The 23,958-nt window shown below is 46.9% G+C and overlaps 3 protein-coding genes across 4 annotated transcripts; 2 read left to right on the top strand and 1 right to left on the bottom strand.

The window, feature by feature from the left end:
* The first annotated feature begins 4,037 nt into the window (after positions 1-4,037).
* CBY1 (chibby 1, beta catenin antagonist) lies at positions 4,038-10,466 on the top strand. 2 transcript variants are annotated; one of them, XM_014885308.2, is made up of 7 exons: positions 4,038-4,214; positions 5,118-5,722; positions 7,083-7,348; positions 7,952-8,061; positions 8,758-8,863; positions 8,948-9,063; positions 9,915-10,466. In XM_014885308.2, the coding sequence occupies exons 4-7, from the start codon at positions 7,984-7,986 to the stop codon at positions 9,993-9,995; spliced, it is 381 nt and encodes a 126-aa protein (XP_014740794.1). In that variant the 5' UTR covers positions 4,038-4,214; positions 5,118-5,722; positions 7,083-7,348; positions 7,952-7,983; the 3' UTR covers positions 9,996-10,466. The 2 variants fall into 2 exon arrangements, with proteins under 2 accessions (XP_014740794.1, XP_088021424.1); XM_088165298.1 differs by lacking the exons at positions 4,038-4,214; positions 5,118-5,722; positions 7,083-7,348 and having other exon boundaries at positions 7,797-8,061.
* Positions 10,467-10,601: 135 nt separating this feature from the next.
* TOMM22 (translocase of outer mitochondrial membrane 22) lies at positions 10,602-12,500 on the top strand. Its single transcript, XM_014885307.2, has 4 exons — positions 10,602-10,754; positions 10,854-10,972; positions 11,271-11,388; positions 11,765-12,500. Exons 1-4 carry the CDS (start codon positions 10,644-10,646, stop codon positions 11,837-11,839), a joined length of 423 nt encoding a protein of 140 aa, XP_014740793.1. The 5' UTR covers positions 10,602-10,643; the 3' UTR covers positions 11,840-12,500.
* A 225-nt stretch (positions 12,501-12,725) lies between these two features.
* On the bottom strand, positions 12,726-23,816 carry JOSD1 (Josephin domain containing 1). The gene is made up of 5 exons (XM_088165297.1): positions 23,664-23,816; positions 22,109-22,916; positions 16,802-16,930; positions 16,491-16,685; positions 12,726-15,128 (listed from the first exon to the last, which is right to left on the bottom strand). The coding sequence occupies exons 2-5, from the start codon at positions 22,291-22,293 to the stop codon at positions 15,029-15,031; spliced, it is 609 nt and encodes a 202-aa protein (XP_088021423.1). The 5' UTR covers positions 22,294-22,916; positions 23,664-23,816; the 3' UTR covers positions 12,726-15,028.
* Positions 23,817-23,958: the final 142 nt, after the last annotated feature.

Genomic DNA, 23,958 nt, shown 5'->3' with positions numbered 1-23,958 from the left:
CTTGCTTTTTTTCCCTTCTCCCTTACTCTCTTTGCTCCCTGTGCTTAGAGCTTTTCCCTTTTGTGTGTGACAAATAAGCATTTTTCCTTTTTCCTAAAACACTAACAAAATACATGTTCTAAATTCCCATGGTTTTCTGTTAGACATTTCAAAGTAATTTGCTACTCTCTACACAGCTACAGTGGTCATGCTGTTGCATTATACTCTATCATCCAGATGATTCAGGTCTCAAGATATCAAACCAGGAATTAAATCAGGGGCTCATAATTAAACAGCAAAATTTTAGTGGTGGGCACCTGCAGTTCCCATTGACTGCAAAATAAATGCTTATTATAGATCATTTTGGAAAGTGTCACTACTTGCCTAGGTGACTAAACATCGAATTAGGACATTTGTTTTGGATACTGCAATTCCCATGTTTTACTGGCAGATTATCCTTTTTTGCGGCCCACTGCACACTGGCTCACCTGTCCCAATTTTGATTACAAGGTTTCCCGTGTTCTACACCAGGCTTGACATCCTGACATGATCCCTGACAACAAGTTATCACTACCAGTTGTTTAATCTTGGAACTGAAGTAGCACATTACTTCAACTGTAAATGAATGAGTGAATTGTAAGAACAGCCTGTCTGCTGACCCATGAAAACAATTTCCCTTTCTTTCAGAGTGACAAGATTTAAATCTTCAGAGACTTGGATTTTCATTTGCTTTTATTTCCAAAATGAATCAAATTACACAGATGTGTGAGCTGGGAACCAGTTTCTAAATATGACATGCCTTCCCTCCCATTAAAAAGATGAGATTCTTCACAATATTTAAACACTTGGTGCATAAGTCAAAGTTAAGTATAATTTTCCCTGTACCACATTTTTCCTTTATCTCTTTTCTCAGGGAAATCTTGGATTTTGGATCTTGGCTAGCGAGTACAATATAGGCAGTGAGTGTTGCCTGGGGAATGATGACCTGCAATAAATAAGAATTCCTGAACAGCAGAGGAAGTGTAAAAGGTGCTTGTGGGCATGTGTTTGAAATTAGGGTGATAGAACATCTGCCGAGGACTTCAAGAAAGTCTTTCGGAATGGTTACAGAACAACTCCTGTTTCATGTCATCTGACAAAATTGATCAAAAAAACGCCCCAAAAATCCAACGACCTCAAGCCGACAAGCTTTTAAGTTATAGTAACAAGTTGAAGAGTGTTGAGGAGCACATTCAGTGCAGGTAGCTCGGTGTGCAGCTGCAGTGTCAGCCGCAGGTTTGGCTCTGGGTAATGAGAGCCCCAGCAAGAGGCCAGGAACTGGCACTGACCCTTTGCACAACAGAGGGCACAAGACCTGTGACACAGCCAGGTGACCGGATAATGAGACACAGCAGGAGCTGAGGACTCAGCAGGAGTCATTCACAGACCGGGGGGGGGAGGAGGGGTGGGGTATAAAAACCCAGGGCTTTCTTTGGGGTCCCTTCTTGGAGGACCTGGCTCGAGCTGCTTTTTTTTTTGTTGCACCATGGTTAAATTATTTTAAAGATCCAGATGTGCGAGACTCTGCTAAGGGAAATCCTGGCTCGAGCCAGTAGGGGAAACCTGGTCTGACTGTGGGAGTGTGGGGGGTGTAGGGAGTCAAGTGAGGCACTTCTGGGTCACTGGAGCTGCCCACTGAGAAAGGGCTTCAGTCCCAGTGTGACTGACAGAGTGGTTTCTGGATGGTCAGATGAAGAAAGTTTCCTTAAGAGCAATGAATACTTTTAATGAAAGCCTGAGCTTCTGTGACACATCCACTTGCTGGCCGCACATATTTGTGAATATATTTTTATCCTGCATTCCTACCAGTCTTACCAGTCTTCTCTGAACTGCTTGTCATCTTGAAGGAATCTGTGGAAGGAAAGTAGAATGTAAAACACAGCTCTTAAGTTTAGAATCCAAGACTTAGTTTATGTTTTATTTTCAGTTTATGCAGAGGAAGCTCCCTCCATTATGGCTTATTTTGCTTGGGTATTTAATGCAATTCAAAATTTATACTTTCAAGGTTCACTTTCCCTTTTGAACCAATGAGCTTTAGCACTGCTGAACACACTTGACACTGTGCAGCTACTTGTATAACAGCTGTTGACCTACCAAGATCACCTTCTGCGTGGTCCTAATATGTCTCATATTTGCACCCCTTGCTACCCCAGGGAACAACACAGAACTGGGACAGGAAACCAAAACCAACTAAATCTCCCATCTGTTGCCAGTAAATACTACTGGCTTTTACAGGTCTCATAGGAATGGGTTCTAAATTGGCATCCTGGAGTAGTGCAGACCATTGGTGAGCTGTCATCTGCATTCCTCAAAAGCCTGAAAAGCAACGTCATCTGCATATGTCCCAAAAGGACTCTCTGGGCCACACAGTCCACTGTCATGTTGTTGCAGACTCCACATCATCTAAAGACCGATACTTCCAATTTTTGCATTTGGTAAGAGACCATCCACAGGTATACCTTTCTAACACAAAGAATTAGTGCAGAGTAAGACCTATAGATCAAGGCATCCTGGGAGGTATTCCCTTTCCCTGAATCTGCTCATCAGGAGCATAGAGACTGGAGGCTTAAATTTCATAATTTCCTAGAAAGGGGATCTTAAGTGAGCCATGGAAACAGTTGACTATGAAAATAATACTCAAGGAGAAGAATGAAATACAGATGTGGAAGCAAGCAAAGACTAGCCAGGTAATAGGAACAGAGTGAAATAAAGCTTAACAGAAGCTTTCACTGCTATGTAGGCTGCACATGTTCCCTGAACCTTTGGTCTCCCAGTCTCCAAGGTCAGCCTTGTGGCAAACTCTGTCAGAAGTAATGGATTCTTCTCTAGAGCATGTGAGTGGCTCAACTGCCTGCATGTTTGTGTAAACTCTTTTAAGTGAACAGTGTGGCCAGAATGGTGAGCAATGATTGGAAAACCTCCTCAGAGGAACTTTGCATATTTCATGCATGGCTTAATTTATACTTTTTCTGCTTCTTAGAGCAGAGGATACATGTTTTCCACGTTAGTACATATTAGAGAGGCCAAAGTACACAAATGTAAACCTGTTGTATGTATGTATGAATTCAGGGAAGGAGGGCAGGAACTGAGTTTGAAAGACAAGGGGTAACTCAGTTTGCAACTGAGGGTAACTTACAGCTTGCAGGAGCTGTCTTTCCTGACAAGCAAAACTATTCTCACCTCTCATCCATTCTGAAATTGCATTGCAAAGTTGTGTCTTGGACTCATCAGTACTGAAACATAACCGTGGGAAATAAGCACAGAAGCAGATATACAAGGCTTGACTCAGCAGTGAAGAGAAAAATAAATAGAGTTTAAGGAAAAAAGGATGACAACTCTACATTCTTTTTGGTCAAGAGATCATGTACACAGTGTTCTTTTGAATAATAAAGTCTACATTTCAGCCAAAGTAATGACTGCAGCTTTGAAAAGCCAGCAGAGAAGAAGTGCATGATTTGTAAAAAAATAAGGATAAAAACATTTCTCCTTCCTCCTTTCTTTAAAGGTCTGGTTAACAAAATAAAACAATCAGAAAGAGTGTTAGTGCAGATATTTAGAACTTTTAGGACACTATAAAAGCCAGCTGTGAAAAGTGAAAGAGAATTAAGACCCACTAAATAAGTAAGTAACTAAAAGGGAGAAGGCAGAGGCAAAGTAGATGAAGGCATATTTGTTGGGTGATAGAGGACACACATGAGGGATGAGAAATATAACCCGCGCTTTACTGCATTTTATAATTTTTTTTAGGTTCCTAAGACCCATCTAGAAGACAGAGGCACGAAGCTTCCTGGCTATCAATCAGCTATTCCATGAAGGGTACCACCTGTGACAGACATTCCATTATCTCCAAAAGTCATGGCATCCATCATAGCTGGATATTAGGATACTCGCAATAATTAGATAATAGACGCCTGCACAGTACTCTGAAAGTCTCATTTTATAGGATAAGTATTGATTTCAGATTACTCTTGTGCGGATGGGTTTCTCCACTTCACTCTCCTTGTGTTTTCTCTGCTTAGCTATTAGCACTGGAACGAGGGCCTCCTGGTGGTGGAATCTGTGACAGCCGAGCGGGAGGAAAGCACATTTCTTTACAAAGCAGCGAAACGGCTATTCTTTCATCTCTTGAGTTAGCTATAGTGAAATAAAGACACAGAGAGAGAAAAAGAAGCGTCGGCTTTGTCAAGAAAATATAGGTGAGGTATTTAATATCTACGATTCTAAAAGAAGGGACATTATTAACTGCACAGCACTGAAGCAACAAGAATGACCTCACTGCTGAAAAATTTAATTGGGCAGGGAATTAATTTCAATATGCCAAAAAAGTTTTAGTTTATAGGTTTTAAACTCAGTCTCATTTACCTCACCAAGTGTTACCGATAGGTAAAGCTTTATAAAGCCTTACCTATCCATAACGACCTGGCAATGTAGCAACTTTCAATACAATAACTAAAATAAATACTCTCTTTGACCTCAGAGTAAGTCTACTGAATTCACCAGTTGACGGGGTTTCCCTGTAATTATTGATATAACAGAGAACAATAATAATCCTGCAGCATATATGAAAAAAAGCAAGAGAAACACTATGGAGTCAGAGGCAGCTCTGAGAACATCTAAGCTATAGATTATCACTTTTGAGCCAAAAAAGCTGAAGAAGATGCTCCAAATTAGGCAACCAAGAACAGCTTGGGTCTATTCCAAAATTTCCACACTGCCATGTGCTGCAGCCCTATCTTCATCCTGTCAATCTTTCAGCCTTCCACCAGTGTTCTCAAAGATGTCTTCCTGGGAACATAGGCAGCTTCCTTACACAATGACTGTAACATACAGGTTCTTCACCATTTAATGGGCTTTTGCAGTTCCTAAGTGAGCTCTGTAGTTATTGTCCTGGGAGAAAGACTATGTGCTAAGTGTTCTTTTCCCCACAGAGTGACAGGAACAGAAGGATGCATACTACTACACCATAATGCTTCTAACATAGCTGAAAATCATATGTCAAACTATATATAAATACATATATGTATGTATTTGCAATGTACTGAGAGACGATGCTAGAAACAACAACAGTCAGTTCTTGTCTTGGTATCTACCTGATGTAGGTGGAGAAACAATGATGAAAAGCTGCTGCCAAAATACCCTGGGAGGTTGGTACAGTGAGGAAATTCCACAGCATTTTTCAAGGAAATGGAGTCTGTCGAGAAATGAAATTTCATCAAACCATGCACAAGAAGAGAGATTCCTGAAGCAAATCACAGCAGAAATCAAAACACTGAACCTCCTTCCCGTAGTCTCCAGGGGCAGCTTTCTGACCTCTTGTTGATAAGCCCTACCAACTACGAGACCATTCACACAGGTATTATCCACTGTGGGCACAGCAACCAGGCACAGAAGGAAGCGTTCACCTCACATGCCAAGGCAGTGGGGATGGGCTGCCTGGCTTTTTCCAAGTCTCTACTCCACAAAAAGAAGCAGTAAGAGAATCACTCTGAGACCCCAGATGCATGAGGCAGTTCAGTTTTACAGTAATTACAGTGTATTTCTAGAATACTCATCCTGCTCAGCACAAGGAGAACTCAGGCAACAACTATTCTGAAACATACAGATTTCTTCTAGAAAGGTGAACATTACTGAAAAAAACACCCCGAGAAAACTGAGCTCAGTTCCTCACCGTCCTCTATGGTCTTTGGCTATTATAAGCGCCCAGGTAAGCTGCCTTTATTTTCTCATTTCAAAATTGTAATTCTACATGCTCTCAGCTTTTCTTCCAAAGTTCTTGCCCTCATTTATCTGGACCTTTCTTTCATCTTTCTTACCCAATATATGCACACACCTATGGGTATTAAATGGTGATAGAAGCCACAACTACTTCACAAAGACCTTGCTCTGAACAGCGAGATTTTATTCTACTTTTAAGGATGTTGACTTCCCCCCCCCCCCATTATAATCACTTCTCTTATTGCAAAAATCACCTCTTTCCAGTGCACAGACTCTAGTATACTGGGTCAGAAGGCAACTGTTTTTATAGCATGTGTCCTGCAAGAACCAGATATTGGTTAACTGGACTACCGAAAGATACTGCAGCAGTAGAGATTTTTCTTGTCTCAAGTCACTGGGTTTAACCGTGCTATTTTTCCAATTCTCATTCCAAGCGAGCAATTTTCTGGTTCACTTAAGGCAGGGTGCCAATTAAGCACTCTGGGAATGAAAGACTATTAGATAACTTTTTTTTTTCCTGGAGTACTAATACATGCACAAACCAAATCAAAATGTTGGTGATTCTTTTCTTTTCTCCTCCTTTATCTACCTGCCCCCTGCTTTTTTTTCCCCTTTATTGTTCCCTTTTAACTAAAGTCAGCATCTTAGTATCTCATTAACCCAAAATTTTTCAGGAAAGCCCCAGGAAGTCCTCAACTAAGCTTTTTAAACAATGAAACAAGTAACTTCAAATCGCTATTCTAACATATTGGAGAATTATTTTATAGTTTAGAAGTGGCATTTTGCCTCTGTAACATAAAAAGTGTTGGTGATATGTGTTACATACCCATGCCATTCATTCAAAATATCCAAACCAGCTGCCACTGCCACCTCCCATGCAATACAAGCCAGCAAGTAACACAATGAATCTAAATTTATTTCATCATGTGCTGAAAGGGAAGGTTTTGCAATGTGCACAGGAAATCAGTATGCTGGGACTGCTTCAAAGGAAGGCGTGTGAGGAGCTGCTGCCGTGGAGTCACGGTCCCTGGAGGAGTTGGAGAAAAGATGGACAGGGCACTTAGGGTCATGGTTACGTTCACACGGTGGTGTTCTGTCAAAGACAGGACTTGATGATCTCAGAGATTTTTTTCAACCTAGCTGATTCTGTGATTCTGTACGATTCTTCTCTCTCCAGCTCCTCAGCCATCATACCCTGGACCCGTGCAGTCCAGGACGCCAAACCTCCTCTACTTCTTCTCCCCACGCCCCCAGCCAAGAAGGGCTTCTCTGCCTCATGGCGTTTAGTTATTTATGTAGAAAATTAAACAAACAATCACCACCAAAAACAATTTTAACAACTCTTCCAGGCTATTCGAGCATTTTAGGGAAGGTGATAAGGAAAGCGCGGTGAGCACGGCACTAGTTTGACGCAACCCGCCCGTGAGCAGAGCCCGACCCTCAAGCTCCCTGCCCGGCACTCCGCCCCCGTCTCCCTCCACCACAGGAGGCGGAGCCGAGCCGCGGATCCCATCGCCACGGCAACGCGGCGGCCGCAAACCGCTCCCGGGACACGCGGCGGATCCCACCGGCGGCGGACGGCGAGAGCCGGGAGCGGGCGTGGCCCGACGAAAAGGTGCGCCCCCCCGGAATTAAGGCGAAGCTCGATGGAACAGCCCGGCTCAACCGCCCCCGCACCGCGGGGCTGACCCTACCACTGCGGTGCGGGGGGGATGGGGGGTAGGGGGTATTCTTCATCGGCTTCGCTCTTGCCCAACCCGCTGCTTTCGCCAGTGATGCCGGGAGGGAAAACAGAAGAAAGGAGCATTCCGGTGGTAGCCCATGTGGCCAATAGAGCCCCGCGGGGCTCCCCTTCCAGCTCTTCGGCGTGCGCGTAGGGTGGTACGGCCCGTGCCCCCCCGAGGTGCCGGGCCGCGCGGCGCTGGGGGTACCGGCCGGGGGCGGAGAGGGCCGGAGGGGAGGAGGGTGACACCTCACACCGTCAGTCCTCTGTCACCCGCCCGGCTCGGTCACGTGGCGGCGGAGGTGCGAGGGACGTGCACGTTGAGGGCAGGTGCTGCCTGGTGACAGCGGCAGGGAGGCGACCAGGACCCCGACCCCCCAATCGCCATCTTGGCCTGAGAGCTGGGGAGCTCTGTCTGGGGAGCACAGCCGCCTTGTCACATCACTGCTCTTGGCCCACAGCCTCACACCCGTTGCATCTCTCCTGCCCCTTCAGGAACCCACGGTAGGCCTGGCCAGCAGCGTGCGATGCCTCTCTTCGGCAACTCCTTCAGCCCGAAGAAGACGCCCCCCAGGAAATGGGCCTCGCTGTCCAACCTGCACCTGGTGAGTCCCAGCACCTGCGGTTTGCTGCAGGAGTGCTGCCTTGGTGGCAGAGGTGGGTGGCTCCTGCTGTGAGTGCCATAATCCTTGCAAGAGCTCTCAGCTGCTTCTGGGGCAGAAAAAAAGTTCTTCACCCAGAAGGTGATTGGGCACTGGAAGACTTCCTAGGGCAGTGGTCACAGCACCAAGCCTGACAGTTCAGGAAGTGTTTAGACAATACTCTCAGGCACATGGTGCAGCTCTTGGGGATGGTCCTGTGCGAGGCCAGGAGCTGGACCCAGTGATCCTTGTGGGTTCTTTCCAACTCAGTATATTGTATTATTTCAACTGTGCTGCTTTCCTCCTGCGGTGCAGCACCATTCCTGATCATTGGTGATTACATGAAGCTAGAAATGGAATAGCTCAGGGAAGAATCATCATCACCCCACCTGCAGTCCAGAACTGTGTCACTGAAAACTTCTCACCAGTAGTCTCCAAGTGCAGGGAGATGAGTGGGTGGGAGTGGGTGGGAAAAGGTGCAAGGATAGCAGTGAGAGGAGCCAGTCCACTATTGTAGCAGTACATGACCAAAGTAAGGTTCCAGGCTCCAGGGCCATTTGGACCAGCATTTTCCACTGGAATGCCAGTCACTAAGAAATGGGAGAGCAGGGGGTGGCTCTGGAATTCCATGAAACTCTGAGTATGATCTTCTCCATGCAGCTGGATAGATCTACCCGTGAGGTTGAGCTGGGCCTGGAATACGGTACCCCCACAATGAACCTTGCTGGCCAGAGCCTGAAGTTTGAAAATGGCCACTGGGTTTCAGGTAGAGTACAGCTCAGCTTGCTCTGGTCTGAAGTAGCCACGGTTGGCTGACAATCTGTATTTTGACCTCCTTCCTTTCTCCAAGAATCAGGAAGCTTCCTGGGGGATCGCAGGGAACTTCAGCGCTTGCGCAAACGAAACCAACAGCTAGAGGAAGAAAACAACCTACTTCGGCTGAAAGTGGACATTCTGCTGGACATGGTGAGCCTTTGCCCAACTCCTGCCTGCCCATAGCAGTGGGAATGTCTGAGCAAAGGGTGCTGGGTCTCGTGAAGAAGGCTGCTCTCATTGCACCCCGCTGTCTGCTTTACCCTGCCGTGCAACACAGGTGTAATGGCAAAGTGACTGAGGGAGTAAAGCCTGATCCCCTCTGTGAAAAGAGGGGAAGGTTCCCCCCACAAACAGAACAACAAACAAAACAGAGTTTGTTGCGAGCACTATGACTGAGGAGAGGGAAACCCTTGCAAGTGCCGTATCTCCTGTTTCCCTTTCTGCACAGAATATGGCATTTTCTTCCCACTCTGTCCTCTGCCCTAACTATGAAACTGAGTTACCACTACTGTTTCTGGTCACAAAAGTTTAAAGCTCCCGTCTGCTGTCATGAGAGGTGGGACATATATCCTATTTGTAAAGCTGTGGATGAAAGAATTTCCAGTAAATAAACCGAATTTCAACCTTACCCAGAGATCACAGCTTTCATGCTTAAAATCTGGAGAGACATTCAGTGAAATAGAACACACATCTATTCTCAGTTAATAAGTGATTTAGCCTTTATGTCACAATAAACAAATATTTTCTTTCCTCACTCTTCATGTGTTTTAAAACTGGAAAATGGCTTTTGTGGCCGAAACACATAGCAGAAGTGCTAGCTGCTCTCCAGGTTTTCCAGGTGATCTCAGTGAAGCGTGACATGGCAGCTTCCCCCTTGCTGAGGGAACAAATTCCCTCCTGCAGGACCTGGCTTGTGGCTGTAAATCTCAGTTGTGCTGTGAAGTTGGAAAGGCCTCAAGAGCCTTTAACTCACTCCTGCTGTTGTTTGCTGTGCGTTCCAGCTCTCTGAGACCACGGCCGAGTCCCACCTCATGGAGAAGGAGCTGGAGGAGCTGAAGCAGCATAACCGGAGGAAGAAGTGAACAAGAGGTGGCCAGGCTGGTCTTGGCCCACGGGATGCTGGGGCTGGCTTGGGCCTCCCAGCCATGTTGGTACTGTGTGGAGGTACTTTGTTTCACAGGACCACGGGTGCCGAGATGTCTCCAGCATTGTGTGGTGCCGTGGGTACTGCTAATGGTTGGTTTGGCACCACAGTGCTGTTCATTAACACGGTTTTCCTCAGAGCACTTTACCTTGCTACGTTTCCTCACTGCAGCCCAGCTTAGGTACCCTCTTCTCTAAGGCAGCCGGACAACAGGCAGTGGAGAAGATCCGTCTCCATGAGGGCTGCTCCTCGCCCTCTCTGCTTATCGAAGTGGGGAGACCTCTGCCCGCTCCCCCTGGAGAGCCCGCAGGTGCTTGTACAAACCTCACCGTCTGCCTTGGGCGAGCAGGATGCTGGAGTTGCTCGTTCTGAGAGTTTTACGTATTTTACATAAAACCATGAATTAAAACCCGGTTCTGAGGCTGTTTGTAACGCGTCGCGCTGTGCTGCGGAGGCCGGGGCGGGAGTGGCCGGTGATCCTCCGGGCCGCCAGGGGCCGCTGCCTCGCCCGGGTCTGGGTGGCGGGAGGGCCGCTGCGCTTCCGGCGGCGCTCTGGCCGCCGCTCCTTCCGTCCTGTCTGGTGGCGATGGCGGCCGCGGCGTCCCTGTCCCCGGAGGAGCTGCTGCCCAAGGGCGGCGCGGGCAAGGCCGAGGAGCTGGAGGACGAGCTCGACGAGGAGGAGGAGGACGATGAAGAGGTATCGGGGCGGGCAGCGGGGAAGGCCGGGCGGGCGCGATGACCCCGCGGGGCGTGCAGGGCCGTGCGGTGGGGCCTGACATGGTGATGCCGCCCGCAGCTGGACGAGACGCTGGCGGAGCGGCTGTGGGGACTCACGGAGATGTTCCCCGAGAGCGTCCGATCGGCGGCTGGGGCTACGTTCGACCTGTCCCTGACGGTAGCGCAGAAGATGTACAGGTGAGGGGGCGGCGGACCGGGCCGGAGCCCCTCGGAGCTGGCCCGGCGAGCAGAGCGGGGGCGCGGGGTGGCTCCGCCGGTTTTCGCGGTGGCTTTGGCCGCTGGTAGCGCAGTGCGGGGCCTGCGGGGAACGGCAGAGCCACGGTTTTTGTTTATGGGCGGCTTGGGCAGGGCGGGGATAAGGAGATGCCCCGGAGCTTGGGTTGGATTTGGAGGCAGGTTTATGGTTGAGGCACGGAAGGGAAACGCGGAATTGTGCCAGTAAGAACTGATTCTTAGGGTTCTTTCTGCTTGATAGATTCTCTAGGGCAGCTCTGTGGATTGGGACCACCTCCTTCATGATATTGGTTCTTCCTGTCGTCTTTGAAACCGAAAAACTGCAGATGGAGCAACAGCAGCAGCTGCAGCAGCGACAGGTGAGGCAGGAAGGCCAGCTCTCTCTCCCGGCCCTGCCCCGGAGTGCCTGCACTTCCCACTGCTTTGGGAGCCTGGGGAGAAGGGTTCAGTCTGTGGCCTCACTAATTCCACCAGATTCTCTGGCTGGATGTTCTAATTGGACAATCCTACTGCTTCCCAATGTCAGGCTGACAGCAATCCCGTATTTTTGGCTTTCACCAGCCAAAATACGCTGTGAGGCATTGAAATAGGGGGTGTGGTCGGGCGCTGACCTTGGCTGTTGCAGCAGGCACGGGACTGGAGCTGCAAAGTGCCACCAGTACCTATAGGAGGGGGGCAGCATGGCAAGGCTGTCTTGTGTCCTTGAAACCCCTCAACCAATTGTTTTCTTTCCAGATCCTCCTCGGACCCAACACGGGGCTCTCAGGGGGAATGCCAGGGGCCCTGCCTCCGCTGTCTGGAAAAATCTAATTTGCGGAAGCTGAGTTGGATTCATATCAAGTGTCAAGTGGGAAGACCTTGTGATTATGATATATTGAACTGTTGATTTGTTGGGCCAGGGCATTTTTTCTTTTTATTTTTGGTTCTCCTTTGGGACATTGACCTGTTCATAACGAGGGAGGGAAGCCCCCCTCTGGACCTGATGATGGCTCCTGTCTGCATCCCCCTCTCCTTTAGAAATCATGAGTATTTCCTTTTATTCAATCACTATGCCATAACCAGTTACAGACTTGGACCGGGGGAGCTCCTCTGCCAGCTTCTTGCCCGCAGAAAACACCCTGGGGCACAGGTCAGGCTTTGAAAAGCACCAGTCAGACACAACAAATGCTTTCCTGCCTGCTTTGGAGCTGAAAGACAGTGGTGGGCAGGAAGTGTGACTTTCCCAGCAGAGGAAGGAGGGGTGCTGGTGGCAATCAATACCCCGTGGAAAATACTCTTTGGGAAGATGCATCTGCAGAAACACTTTCACTGCAGCTGTGTGTGTGTGAGAACCGAGGGAGCAGCAGGCCAGGTTTGAGACGATCACATCCACGCAGATTCTCTGCCTCATAAAGTAGAACAGACATCAGCTGCGTATTTTTTTGTATGGAATATTAAATAAATCCAACCTGAGCAGTGTGGTTTTAATAGATGTCCTTGAGGGAGGCTCAGTTCTTTCAGAGCTGCTGGGGGATTTCTGGGTAGGGATCTCTCCATTTCATGCACAGCCTGGCAGTGCAGAAGGGGCCAATGTGGCTTTGTCACCTTCAGAGGGGTGGGGAAGCCTTGCATGGCTTAAGGGAATTCTCTGGGAGGTGATCCTACCTCAGCACCAGTATCCACCGTTCAAGGTCCTTAAATCACAGAAATGTGGTGGTTTTATAACCAAAGAAAAAAAATTTATTTATCCTTTACATACTTTGTTACAGAACAATTCAATTGAACATACAGAAGTGATAGGACATTTATATGGAAACTTTTTTTTTTTTCCATTTTTAATATTTGGTTAAACAAAATACATCTCTGTAAACAAACCCAAGACAAGGCTCTAACAAAACCAAACAAGCAAGGAAACAAAGAGGGGCTTCCCCGCTCCCGAGCAGTGGGACTGGACCAGCTCACCCACCCTCGGGCACAGTAGCCTCACCTCCCACGGGGATGTGATCATACACTTTCCCTTTACCTGAGCAGCTGGATCACACTGTTTCTCCCCCGGGAAAGCAGCCCCTAAGTATTTTAAAACATCTTTGCATATTGTGCACTGATCCATTGGCTTGCAGTTTCCATGCAAACAGGGTTTTTCTCCAAAGTGCAACTTCAATCAGCATAGAAAATGTTGCTGTTGAGATTTATATTTTCCCCTCTTGAAGAAATGGCTTCAAGTCAGGAGCAGAATGCCTGCAGGCTGAACATCCTGCCTGGAAAGTGTTTAAAAACTCTGCCAGCTGGTATTGGTCATTGGAATGTGTTACGAAATAGGACTTTTTAAAACATAAGAGCCATTTGCCCTTGACTGTGGGAGGCTGTGCTCAAAGGACTGCAACAGTGCTTGCCAGATGTCCAGGGGTCAGCAAACACTATCGTCCTGTCGTCATGTGGCCTCTGTTCTCTGTTGGAATGGTGCCACTTTGGTGGTCTCTCAGGTTTGAGCACCTGCTCATGCATTTGCAGAGTTCTGAAGAGAAAAATAACTGAGAAAAGATCATTACAATCCTTCCTTTCACCAGCTCAAACACCAGTAATGAGAGCTTCCTGCATGATGGAACAGGATCCTTCAAGCTCCATTACGTCCCAGAGGTTGCTTTTCAACCAAGACGTGTAAAGATGGAAGCAAACAGCAGCTCAGCCAGGAAGCACTAAACACAACAAAGCCAGTTCCAAATTCAGCATTTCCTCCTCCTGCTATAGAAGGCATGGCTGAGCTACAGCTCTCCTGGGTGACTGGGAAGCAGCCAGTAGAGATTCCTCCTAATGTCTCCGTGTCTAGTCTCTCTTCCCCATGGAAGGCAGGAAAAAGCAATTCACCCATTAATGGAATGTTTGTTGTCCAACGCTAAAGGAGAGGTTGGTTCAACTACCAAGCCAGGGTGTCTCCAAAGCCTGAAAGTTCTGGTGGACCCTCTGCAGCTCCCACACCAGTGGATGGTAGCAATAAAAGGGCAAAACTGACTGCTACAAAGGCTCCCTTCCTCAGCCCAGTTTTATTTTATAACTTGACCTCTTTCATTTCACGTGACATCCATGACTGTGGGCTAGACTTGTGGAGAGAGGAAAATAAAAGGGAATTAATTTATTTGAAAACCTCTTCAGCTTTATTCCTCTCTCCAAGCAGCCCCTAAACTACTGGGTGACCATGCAGAAAACCAATCTAACTGTCAAAAAATAGTAAAAAAAACCTCGCCATAGCACGAAAGAAACCCAAGCAGACTGTGGCCTCTCTCCAGTCCAGAAACTTGATACTCCTCAGTCAGCCTGCGCCTGCTGTTTCCACGTCACCTTACCCAGACACACTGCCAGACAACCGCTCACCACATACATAAATCCTTGGAGACCCTGGGGAAGAATCCTCTAGCTACCTAAAGAATTTAGTGGAAGATGACACTGGTTTTATTATTGTTTCCTAATTCCTGGCACAAACCAGCCCTAAGAAGCAGAGGGTCGTGCTGAGCACCGTACCATTGCTAGTGTTTTGAGTGTCCTGAGAGACCCTTAGGAATTGCAAATGTCTTCATGACAACTTGTTTTGGAGGGAGAGAACTGTAAAGAGGTGGCAGCATGCTCAGCCCCTGCTCCTTCCTGACAAGCCCTGGAGGAAGCAGCGTTCCACCACAGGCAGCCTTGAACCACATGGGGAAATGGAGGCCCACGGTTTCCAGGCACTTTCCCCCAGCCCAGTTTTTCAAGAGCTCGATGCCTTCCAGCTGTCCAAAGGGCACTGCAGCTCATCCACCGTGCAATTAAAGTGATTGGCTTCCAGTTTCCTCTGCTCTGCCCTCAGCTCTTCCCCACCCACCACTCCCAATGTCCTGTGCCATTGCCCTATTACACCAAGGAGGGAAGAGAAGAGCCTAACAAAGGAAATTCCAGATGAGAAGAGTCGGGGCACCCATTATCCAGGTTTTAGGACATCAGGAGTTCAGTAAAGGGGAAGAACTGTAGTGGGAGGACAGTCGGCCCAGGTCACACGTCAGCTCTCCAGGTCTGATGTGCTTCCACCTCCTCTGGCACCACCAACAGGAGTTCACAGTTCTTTCCTCTCAGCTGGTGTTTCAAAAATTTCCTATCATAAAGAGAAACAGAAACAAGTACTACTGAATGTAGAACTTCATCATCTGCAACAATGACTAAATGCAACTAACTATTCAGACATGGCAAGAAATGAGGGAAAACCCCACTATCTTTAGTTATTTTATGACAGAAAAATTATGACAAACAAATATTAAATTTGCCCCAATAAATTCAACCATCTCTACCCAGAAAATTCACATAATCAGATAGACATTATCTTAACCTCAACAGAGATGAGTCTACATAGATGCCACTTTCTTACTTTCCAAGGTAAGAAAAACAATTAAAACCAAGTTTAGTTTCTTCACAGTCCCAAGATCAAGAATCCCACCTTAATTTAAAATAATTTCAACAAATCTGGGAAAAATGTTTTTCTTGTCAGAAAAGAACACCCCATCATTTAGATGTCTTTAAGGAGCATTGTACCATTTAGTCATTTGACATGTTTTTTTTTTTCTTTCTGCATCTAAGCTTTTTCTAATACCAAACTTGGATTACTTCCAATAAATATGAAAAATCAACATTTTCTCCAATATATTTTGGTCCAGATTTCCAAAACTCCCAGTAGAGAAAGCCCTTACTTACTGCTGAAGAACAACACATCTACGATAAAATCCACCAGAACCTCTGCACAGTATAATTTTGTAAGAGAGTTACTTTACCCCAGAAATTCACCAAAACTTCAATGGCATGGCTGGCTCTGCAAACACTGCACATGTGCAGTCCCTATCCCAGAACAAGTCTAATCAAGGAAGCAAAGCTGCTAGTAGGATTACAGCATGATGGAATGGAAACTAAACAGCAATCAAGAGCAGGTGAAACTTTACAAAGTATTGACAATGATCATCTTGTGTTGAGATTGAAGAGGGAAGGGGAGCCAAGCCAGAAGGGCAGTGTATGCTTACATAGGAAAAGTGATTCCTAACAAACAGCTCTTTACTGCTGTCAGGGATAAGGATGCACTTTTAGTCTGGAAAGCCTTTTGTTGGAAACATACTGATTGTTACTAAGGAGGCAAAGAATGCTGATACTGTCATGTTTGAGGAGGGAGCAGGGCACAGCACATCGTGTTGCAGGTGTCACCCACTAATACCAGAGGTGGCCTCTACCTTTGCCACTGACAGAGCCAGACACGTAAGACACCAAGTCAAGCTCTCCTGAGCTCACAGAGACACCACTGCCAAAAATAATTTCCCTAGCTTTGCACAAATGGAGTGTAAATCCAAGTGGAGGCAGAAGAACCTTATTACTCTCAAATTTTTACTACTGAAGGTCAGCCATACATGTTTCAATCACCAGCTGTTTAAGGACAGACTTCTTACCTCCAACAGGGAAGGATTAGAAGAAATCCTACCTGAGCTCACTTTCACCTCCAATCCACTCGGGCACCTTGAGCTTGGAGTCGAGGTTGTAGTAGGTGCCTCCCACCTCCCGGACACAGATCCAGTGCTGTCGCTTGAGGGGGAGCTTCAAGGGGCCCCAGCAAAGGCTGGAGGGCAGATTCATGATGAAGCCCATCACATTAGACAGGGCAATGGCGTTAACATCCCTGAAAGAGTGCAGAACACAAGACATCAACCGATTATGTTCTGGTGCTTTCACTTCAATCTCTTTCTCATTTTTACAAACAGTAGCCACCTGCAGAATTACACAACTTCTCAGTACCTTCGCTTATCCCACCAAACCGCCTCGTAGCCTTTGGTCTGAAGTGCTGCCATAATCACATTCACATCATAGTTTCCATTCCCCAGCATGCTCTTCTTGTGGGGGGTCACCATGGTGTTGGGAGACAGCCTGCGAACAGAAGAGGAGACTGCTCTAGCAGGTGTTTGCTGAACCTGTATTCCACTACTGGAAGGAGCTACTTGCTGTGTAAATTTTTCAGCAGTTTTGTGTTTAAACACAAACTATTCCACCCCCCCTTATCCTTCATCAAACGGGCTGAGGGAACTAAGAAACGCATTAAGAATAACTTTTATGTACAAAGCCTCAAAAAATCCTGCTTTTGACATGAAAGTAATCACAAAGCTCTTCCTCCCTTACCCCGTGAACTGGTACTTCTGAAGGATGATTAAGTCATGATTTTTCCTCAATTTACAGTTTGAGTAAATGCCAGTTTGCTATTTAAGACAATGGCTGCTACAATTTCAAGAGTTCAACAGTCAACAGCAGTCTTGAAGACTGGATGAGAAAAAGAGGTAGGGGAAGTTGGCTGCAGGAAAGGTTGTTGTTCTTCCTCCTCCACTGGTAAATGAAACAAGTATTCAGACACAAAGCTGTGAAGATACTTGGGGTTGGGAGCTTTCCAAAGTGTTGCTGTTGCTAGATGATAAAAAAATATCTGTTGCTGTAGGTAACTAAACAGATAATCCTGATGCAAACAAATCTCTTCAGCTTTGACTTTTAAGTTTGCTTAGACATTACTTGCATTACTACAGCATCTAAAAATGCAGAACCACAGTCCATCACGTTCATATAATTGCAGAATATCCTGAATTGGAAGTGATCCACACAGAGTCCAACTCCTGGTCCAAGACGGGACACCCCAAGAGTCACACCATGTGCCTGACAGCATTGTCCAAACACCTCTTGAACTCTGTCAGGCTTGGTGCTGTTACCATTTCCCTGGAGAGCTTGTTCCAGTGCCCAACTACTCTCTGGGTGAAGAACTTTTTCCTAGAATTCAACCTAAACCTTCTCTGACAGTGCTTCATGCCATATCTTCAGGTCCTGTTACTGGTCACCAGAGAGGAGATATCAATGCCTGCCCCTTCACTTCCTCTTGTGAGGAAGCTGTGGGCTCCTATGAGGTTACATGCCAAAATACACAACGGCCTTTGCACAAGTTCAGATAACGGACTTGAGATATAACATGGAGATGTGTGGCAAAAAGAGCTCATTAGCCACTTCTACAGTTTTATGCTCCCCCCCACCCAAGAAATTTTGTAAGGAGAGAAAACAACAGGATGTACTATTATGAAGATGACAGCAGGAAAAGCAAGCATGGGGAAAACTGGGAGCAGAGAACAACACAGTCACATAATGCCAGTCCAAAGAAAGCCAAGCCTCAGATGAATTCTGTTGTGATGAGTTGCTCTTTCCACTGACAAGGAGGCCATTAATTCTACTAGTGCAAAGTTCAGATTTCGTATCATCCAAACAAGTATTTTACCTGTCTCCTCCTCCAGTCAACTCCATCTCCAAAACTCCTAATATACCTGCACATTTTTCTCTCAGCCTTTAGCACACTGCATATTCTGCAGACGTATTTTATCCACTGAAAATCCCTCAGCCCTTCTGCTTTCCTGCCCTTGTTACCCAACAAATTATATTTCTTTAAAAAGGTATCTATGCAGCAGTGGCAGAAGATGTTGGAAAATTCTTTTTAACACAATAGTGTTTGATCCCTAGATCTGTTATTAATGCTTCGTTTTGTACCATATAGTACTTTGTAAAAATGCCAGAGATTAATGTGGCTTTGTGTTAACTCCCTACATCTGTGACTAATCGTTTTGTACCAGCTAGCACTTCCTTATTTACCTCTATCAGTGATTAAGATGTACTAGTAGATGTCTTAGTTTTGAGAACTTAGTTTTGAGAACAAAGATAGGAGTACCAGGGCAAAGAATGATAAGAGAAATGCATCATGACCTGACAACATACTTGAGATATTCTCAAGGTGAAAAGATTCATTAGAGGATCCAGAACCATAAGTGGAAAATCTGGGGAATGGCATGTTCCCAAATGACCACCAAACACCCTCAAAAGACCCCTACTGATATCCAAATAAATCCATGGAAATAATTATCATATATGCATGTATTCAGGAAATATAATGCATTTGTAATAGAAAGACAGTGAATATATACTGTTTTCATGCATATAACCTGGTCTGGTTATATGATTGGTAGACACTGCTGGGTGCACGTTTGGTGGAGTGATCCCCATGCACCCAGCACGCTGAATAAAGCAATCTCAGCTTTCTTGCCTAACCAGCTGTGGAGACTTTATTTCCCCGTCTTCAGTGTCACCGTGACAGCATAAGGCATTTGACAAGAAGAAAGCAGTGGACTGAGTAGGGAAATTCAGAGCAACCAAAGCTGGAGAGGCTACAGACAGGCCTTTGTCTTCAGCTGTGAGTTTTTCTGCAGCAGAACAGACTGAGAAGCGTGCTCATTACAGAAGGGAGAGGAGTCCACAATACCACGGTAAGAGGAAAAGTTGTTAATACCCACCATGGGGGTGTATTTTACTAATCACAGAGATAGAACCTGCAGCTTGTCATAGCTCTTCCAGCATCTCCATAAAACAAGATCATCTGGCTACAGCTAATCCCTCAAGATCATTGCTTCAACCTACCAACTCTCCTGAGCAGCAGAAAGCAAGGAAAACCTTAAAATTCAGAGAGTCCTTTGGGATGTAGAAGCACCCTCTCATGGCACCATTTTCCAGAGACAAGTTCATTCAAGAGCTGAAAGAACACATTTATCTTTGTTCCTTCACATAACTTCAGAGCCCCAGAAATCTGATGAGGTGACCAGCATGGGCAACAAAAAACTGGCACCTGTGAGCAAACCTGCCCCAAGAACCACCTCAACATCTTGACCCACAATACCCAAGCAGGGTCCACAATCATCAGCTGAAGGATTCTGATTAGGCAAGGAATTAAACTGTTGTTTTGGGTTTTTTATCAAGCCACTGAGCTGAGGAAGACTGACAAAGTTGGACAGAAATCCGGGTAATAATCCTCCTGATCTTTCTACATCAGAAACTTTCATCAACATGTTGTCTTAACACAAGGGGCTCCAAGATTCCTGCATGCAGCTGTCTTTCCTAATCAAGTCTCAATATGTAGACTCCAGTGAAGCAAAGAGATTTTGCTTGTATTGCCATGCAACACTTGGAACATGTAATCATACCACCTGCAACAAAAGCCAGAGGAACATCGAAAAGGTATTTCTTGTTTTAGAGTAAAGGGGAAAAGACCACAAAATCAGAGGGGTGCCCAGAGCAAATTCTGGCATATTCTTGAGATGATAATCATCAGGCTACCCTGGCCTTACACGACAGGATGCAGCAAAAGGGAAGCTAATGATTAAGCAATGTGGTTCAATCATTCTCCAAGGAATGTGGTAAAAGCTAGAGAGCTTATTTGTGATTTCATTACCTTGTCGATACCAGGTTTAAAAATCAGACCTCAACATTTTTTCAGGTTATTAAAAACATTCATCAGTCCTTTATCAATACACAGAATGTGAGTATCCACAGGAAAAGACAAGTAACATAAAAAGGGCAACTAAATTCATGCTTCTTAAAGTCAAAGAGCTACACACAAGTAGTCACCCAACAGAAACAGAAAGGCAGTGGCAATTCTTATGCATAGCTTATAGCTCATCCATTTCTAAGAGGAATTTTGCATGTATATTCATACTACCACGGGGTTGAATCAATCTGTGTATCTGAATATTAGGATGGAACAACTCCAGGTTGAAATAAAAGACCAACTCTCCCTTCTAGGTAAAGAGGTGCAACAATACTGATATCCAGTCTTTTTCTGAGAGGTTTCATGCTGCACACTAATTCTGTCTCACCAAACGCCATGAAAGCCAACTAATTAGATCATCACACTCCTTCTACCACATGAACTGCCTTTGTTTGCTTCAGGCCAAGAGCAATCCAGCTGTGATTAAGATTCTGACAATTGCTGCTCTGGAACAAAACCACAGTGTGTTTACGCTGGAAAAAGAGTGCCTTGAGCCTGCCATGGACCAGCTCCACTCCACCAGCAGGAATTTTATCTACAATGCTATAATAAAAAGCATTTCAATCTGATACTTGCTATTGTCTTTCACCACATTCTTTTGCCAAAGACAGGCATGAGTTTGATGAGTCAAGCACCAGTTTCATAAATTTGCCAGTTTTCAGGAAAGCAGCAAGAAGCTCACAGTTCCCTGCTCATCAGCACAAGGTACCACGACTGCCTCATCCCACAGCACGTGCTGCCATGATGTGGGATCTCCTACCTATCACCAACACAAGATGCTGGCAACTGCTGGTAACAGGTATTCACCCACAACTCACATGATGTTTACAACATCTGCAGTTTGATTATCAGAGGAGAGTCCTTTTCCTATATTATCACTTAGCTTCATCAGTGGTGGGTCACCAGAACTTATAAAAGCTCACACCTTTATGAAGAATTTCCATAGAGCATCAAAACACCATGAAATAAACACTTAGCAAAGTATGAGCTATTGCATGGGCCACATAAATAATTTATATTTATTCCTGTAAAACTCAAACCCACTTTATTAATTAACTGAAGCTCCTGGGAAACATTTAGCAATGCCACAGGAAACAGGCATCCAGCTACTGAAATTAAATCCAGTTTGAAAGAGTACAGAGAGTCTTACTTCATGGGGAAAAAAAGCCCATAATATTTGAAGAACTTCACTGAACCGCTTAAATAAGGAGTCACTCATTTGACAGAACTCCTAATTTCTAAAAAACTTCTAAGTGTTGCAGTACTAAGTCAGTAAGTTTTTATGATGACCTGTCAGTCATTCCTGCCACCTCCAGTCTCTCAAGGTAATCCCCAAATCCATTATTAATATCTAGGTAATTTATCTATACAAGGCAGAGGCAAAAATATGGAAGACAGGTAAAAGAGGCATTAAGGTGAGTAGACAGGAAGAGAGCACTCCAGCCACATGACAGCATCTGCAGTACAGCCCTTGGACCCAAAAACTGGCAACCAGAACAGGTTAAGAAACAAGGAAAATGAGAAAGAATTTCTACATAGAGGAGGGTAAAAAAAAAGGCTAGGGTTAAAAAAACCAGACACATTCAGTTCAAAGCAGTGGCAGTCTGAATCCCTCCTTTTCTTTCTACTTTCCCCCAGATAACACCCAAAAATTCCTCCAATCAGCAGAAGACAAGGGGAAGCTAATGGTAGTACAGAGAGCATCCTACCTCTGGAAAATCTCCTGCAGGGTTTCCCTAGTGAAGGCGTTGCTGTCCTGGAAGACATTGTTGAGGGCATGGAGGGCGCACAGCTCCCTGCGTTGCTTCTCATGGTAAATATGCTGTGGCGGTAGCTGGGATGGCTCTGGCGATTCCGATTTGGTCTTGTCACCTTTCCATGGCACACAACTCATTTTCTCGATTGGTGGATGGAGAGTAGGTGGTGAAAAATGAAGGAGGCTGAAGTTTCTGCCTCCACAGTCACAACAGCAGCCCACTGCCCCTTTCTTTTGTGGGCTAGCACTGCTTCCAGTTTACAAATCCTCCTCTTGTGCTTCAGTTTATTCAGTAATTGCCTCTGACAGCTGGTTTTAAAAACCACAAGAAGATCTGCAACCTCCCTCCTCCCATACCCCATAAAATGTAGTATTTCCCTCCCCTCCACAGAAAAAAAACAAATTTATATGTCAAAATATACGATTTTCCTTAGTGACAAGGTACGAGCTGGAATTTATCACATCGCTCCTTTTCTTCCATCTCCTTTGGTCTATAGCGCCACTAAAAAAGGTAACCAGACCAGGTAACAAGGAGTGGCCCACCCCCAAATGCCAAAGGGAAGAAGATGAAGCCAGCGCCTGGTACTGCCTATAGGAGCACGGGGTGGTTAAGCACTTAGCAGCTGCATTCCTCCGTTCCTTTGGGAACAACTGAATCCCGGTAGGAAGATGCCAACAGCTCGAGAAAGGAAACCACTTCTTGCTAGGCCACGAGAAACCCAAGTCCAGGCTGCGGGGAAGGCGATTCCTCACAGGTCACCCTGCGCTCCGACAAAGGGAAGTCTCCGTTAGCAACCAGAGGCAGCACAAAGCCCGTGGGAGCGCGGGTAGGGCAGGCGGGACCAGCCCCACGGCCTGCCTCGCACCTTCCCACCCCGCCCCTCCCCACCCTACGCCCTCACAACCACCACCACTACACCAAAACAACAACAACAACAGCAGCGCCCCAGGCGGGAACCACTTCCCACGACCAAGGCCCAGCGACCCCCGCAGCCCACCGCGCTGAGGACAGGCCCCCGTCTAACCCCCACCCAGCCCTTCGGGGTTCGCTGGCGGGCCGAGGCGCCCGCCCTTCCCCTGGGGAGGGTTGGAGGGGCCCTGCCGGGCCGGGCCGGGCCGGGCCGAGCCGGGCCAGGCCAGGCCGGTCGGGTCCCGCCGCCACCTCCTCACCGCCCGCTCGGCCCCTCGGGCCGCCCCGCGCCGGCGCACGCGCGCGCCGGGCCCCGCTCGCGCCACTCTCGCGCACGCACGCACGCACACACACGCGCGCGCCCCCCCGCCCTCCGCACGCGCCGACGTCAGCCCCGCCCCCTCTGACGTCAGCGGTAAAACGAGCCGGGACACGAGCGAAAGCCGTGTCACCGCCCGCTGAATAAACAAACGTAAATCCTTCCCCGTCTTCGTTCTGTGCCACAGGCTGGCGCTAGTGGCGATGGTGCCACAAGCGTGCGTGTGGCCAGAAGGAGGAGCAGGACAGGCAGCTTTCCCCGCCGCTCTGCAGGGTTCACCTGCTAGTCCGCAGAGCCCTTCAGCCAGAGGGGTTTCCTCCTTGGTGCTGGCGTCCTGCCTGGCGGGCTCGCGTGGCGAGCAGGTGTAGGGGCTTTCTGTTTGGAGCCCGGGCAGGAGGGGCGGCGGGGTCCTTTGCGAACTCCGGGAGCTGGTGGCACGACAGGCCGGGACAGCAGGTCCCGGGAACTGCAGGGACACCAGGCTCGCTCCCACCCTGTTCCATTGGCTGACACACCTATCAGTGTGTAAAATTTCCTCTCTTTCATTGGCCAGCCCGAGAGAATGCCCACCCAC

The sequence above is a fragment of the Sturnus vulgaris genome, chromosome 5, assembly GCF_052056855.1.
Source record: "Sturnus vulgaris isolate bStuVul1 chromosome 5, bStuVul1.hap1, whole genome shotgun sequence".
In the NCBI taxonomy this organism is placed as follows: domain Eukaryota; kingdom Metazoa; phylum Chordata; class Aves; order Passeriformes; family Sturnidae; genus Sturnus; species Sturnus vulgaris.
Note: the sequence above shows the minus strand (reverse complement) of the source record. Positions and strands in the feature narration are given on the sequence as shown.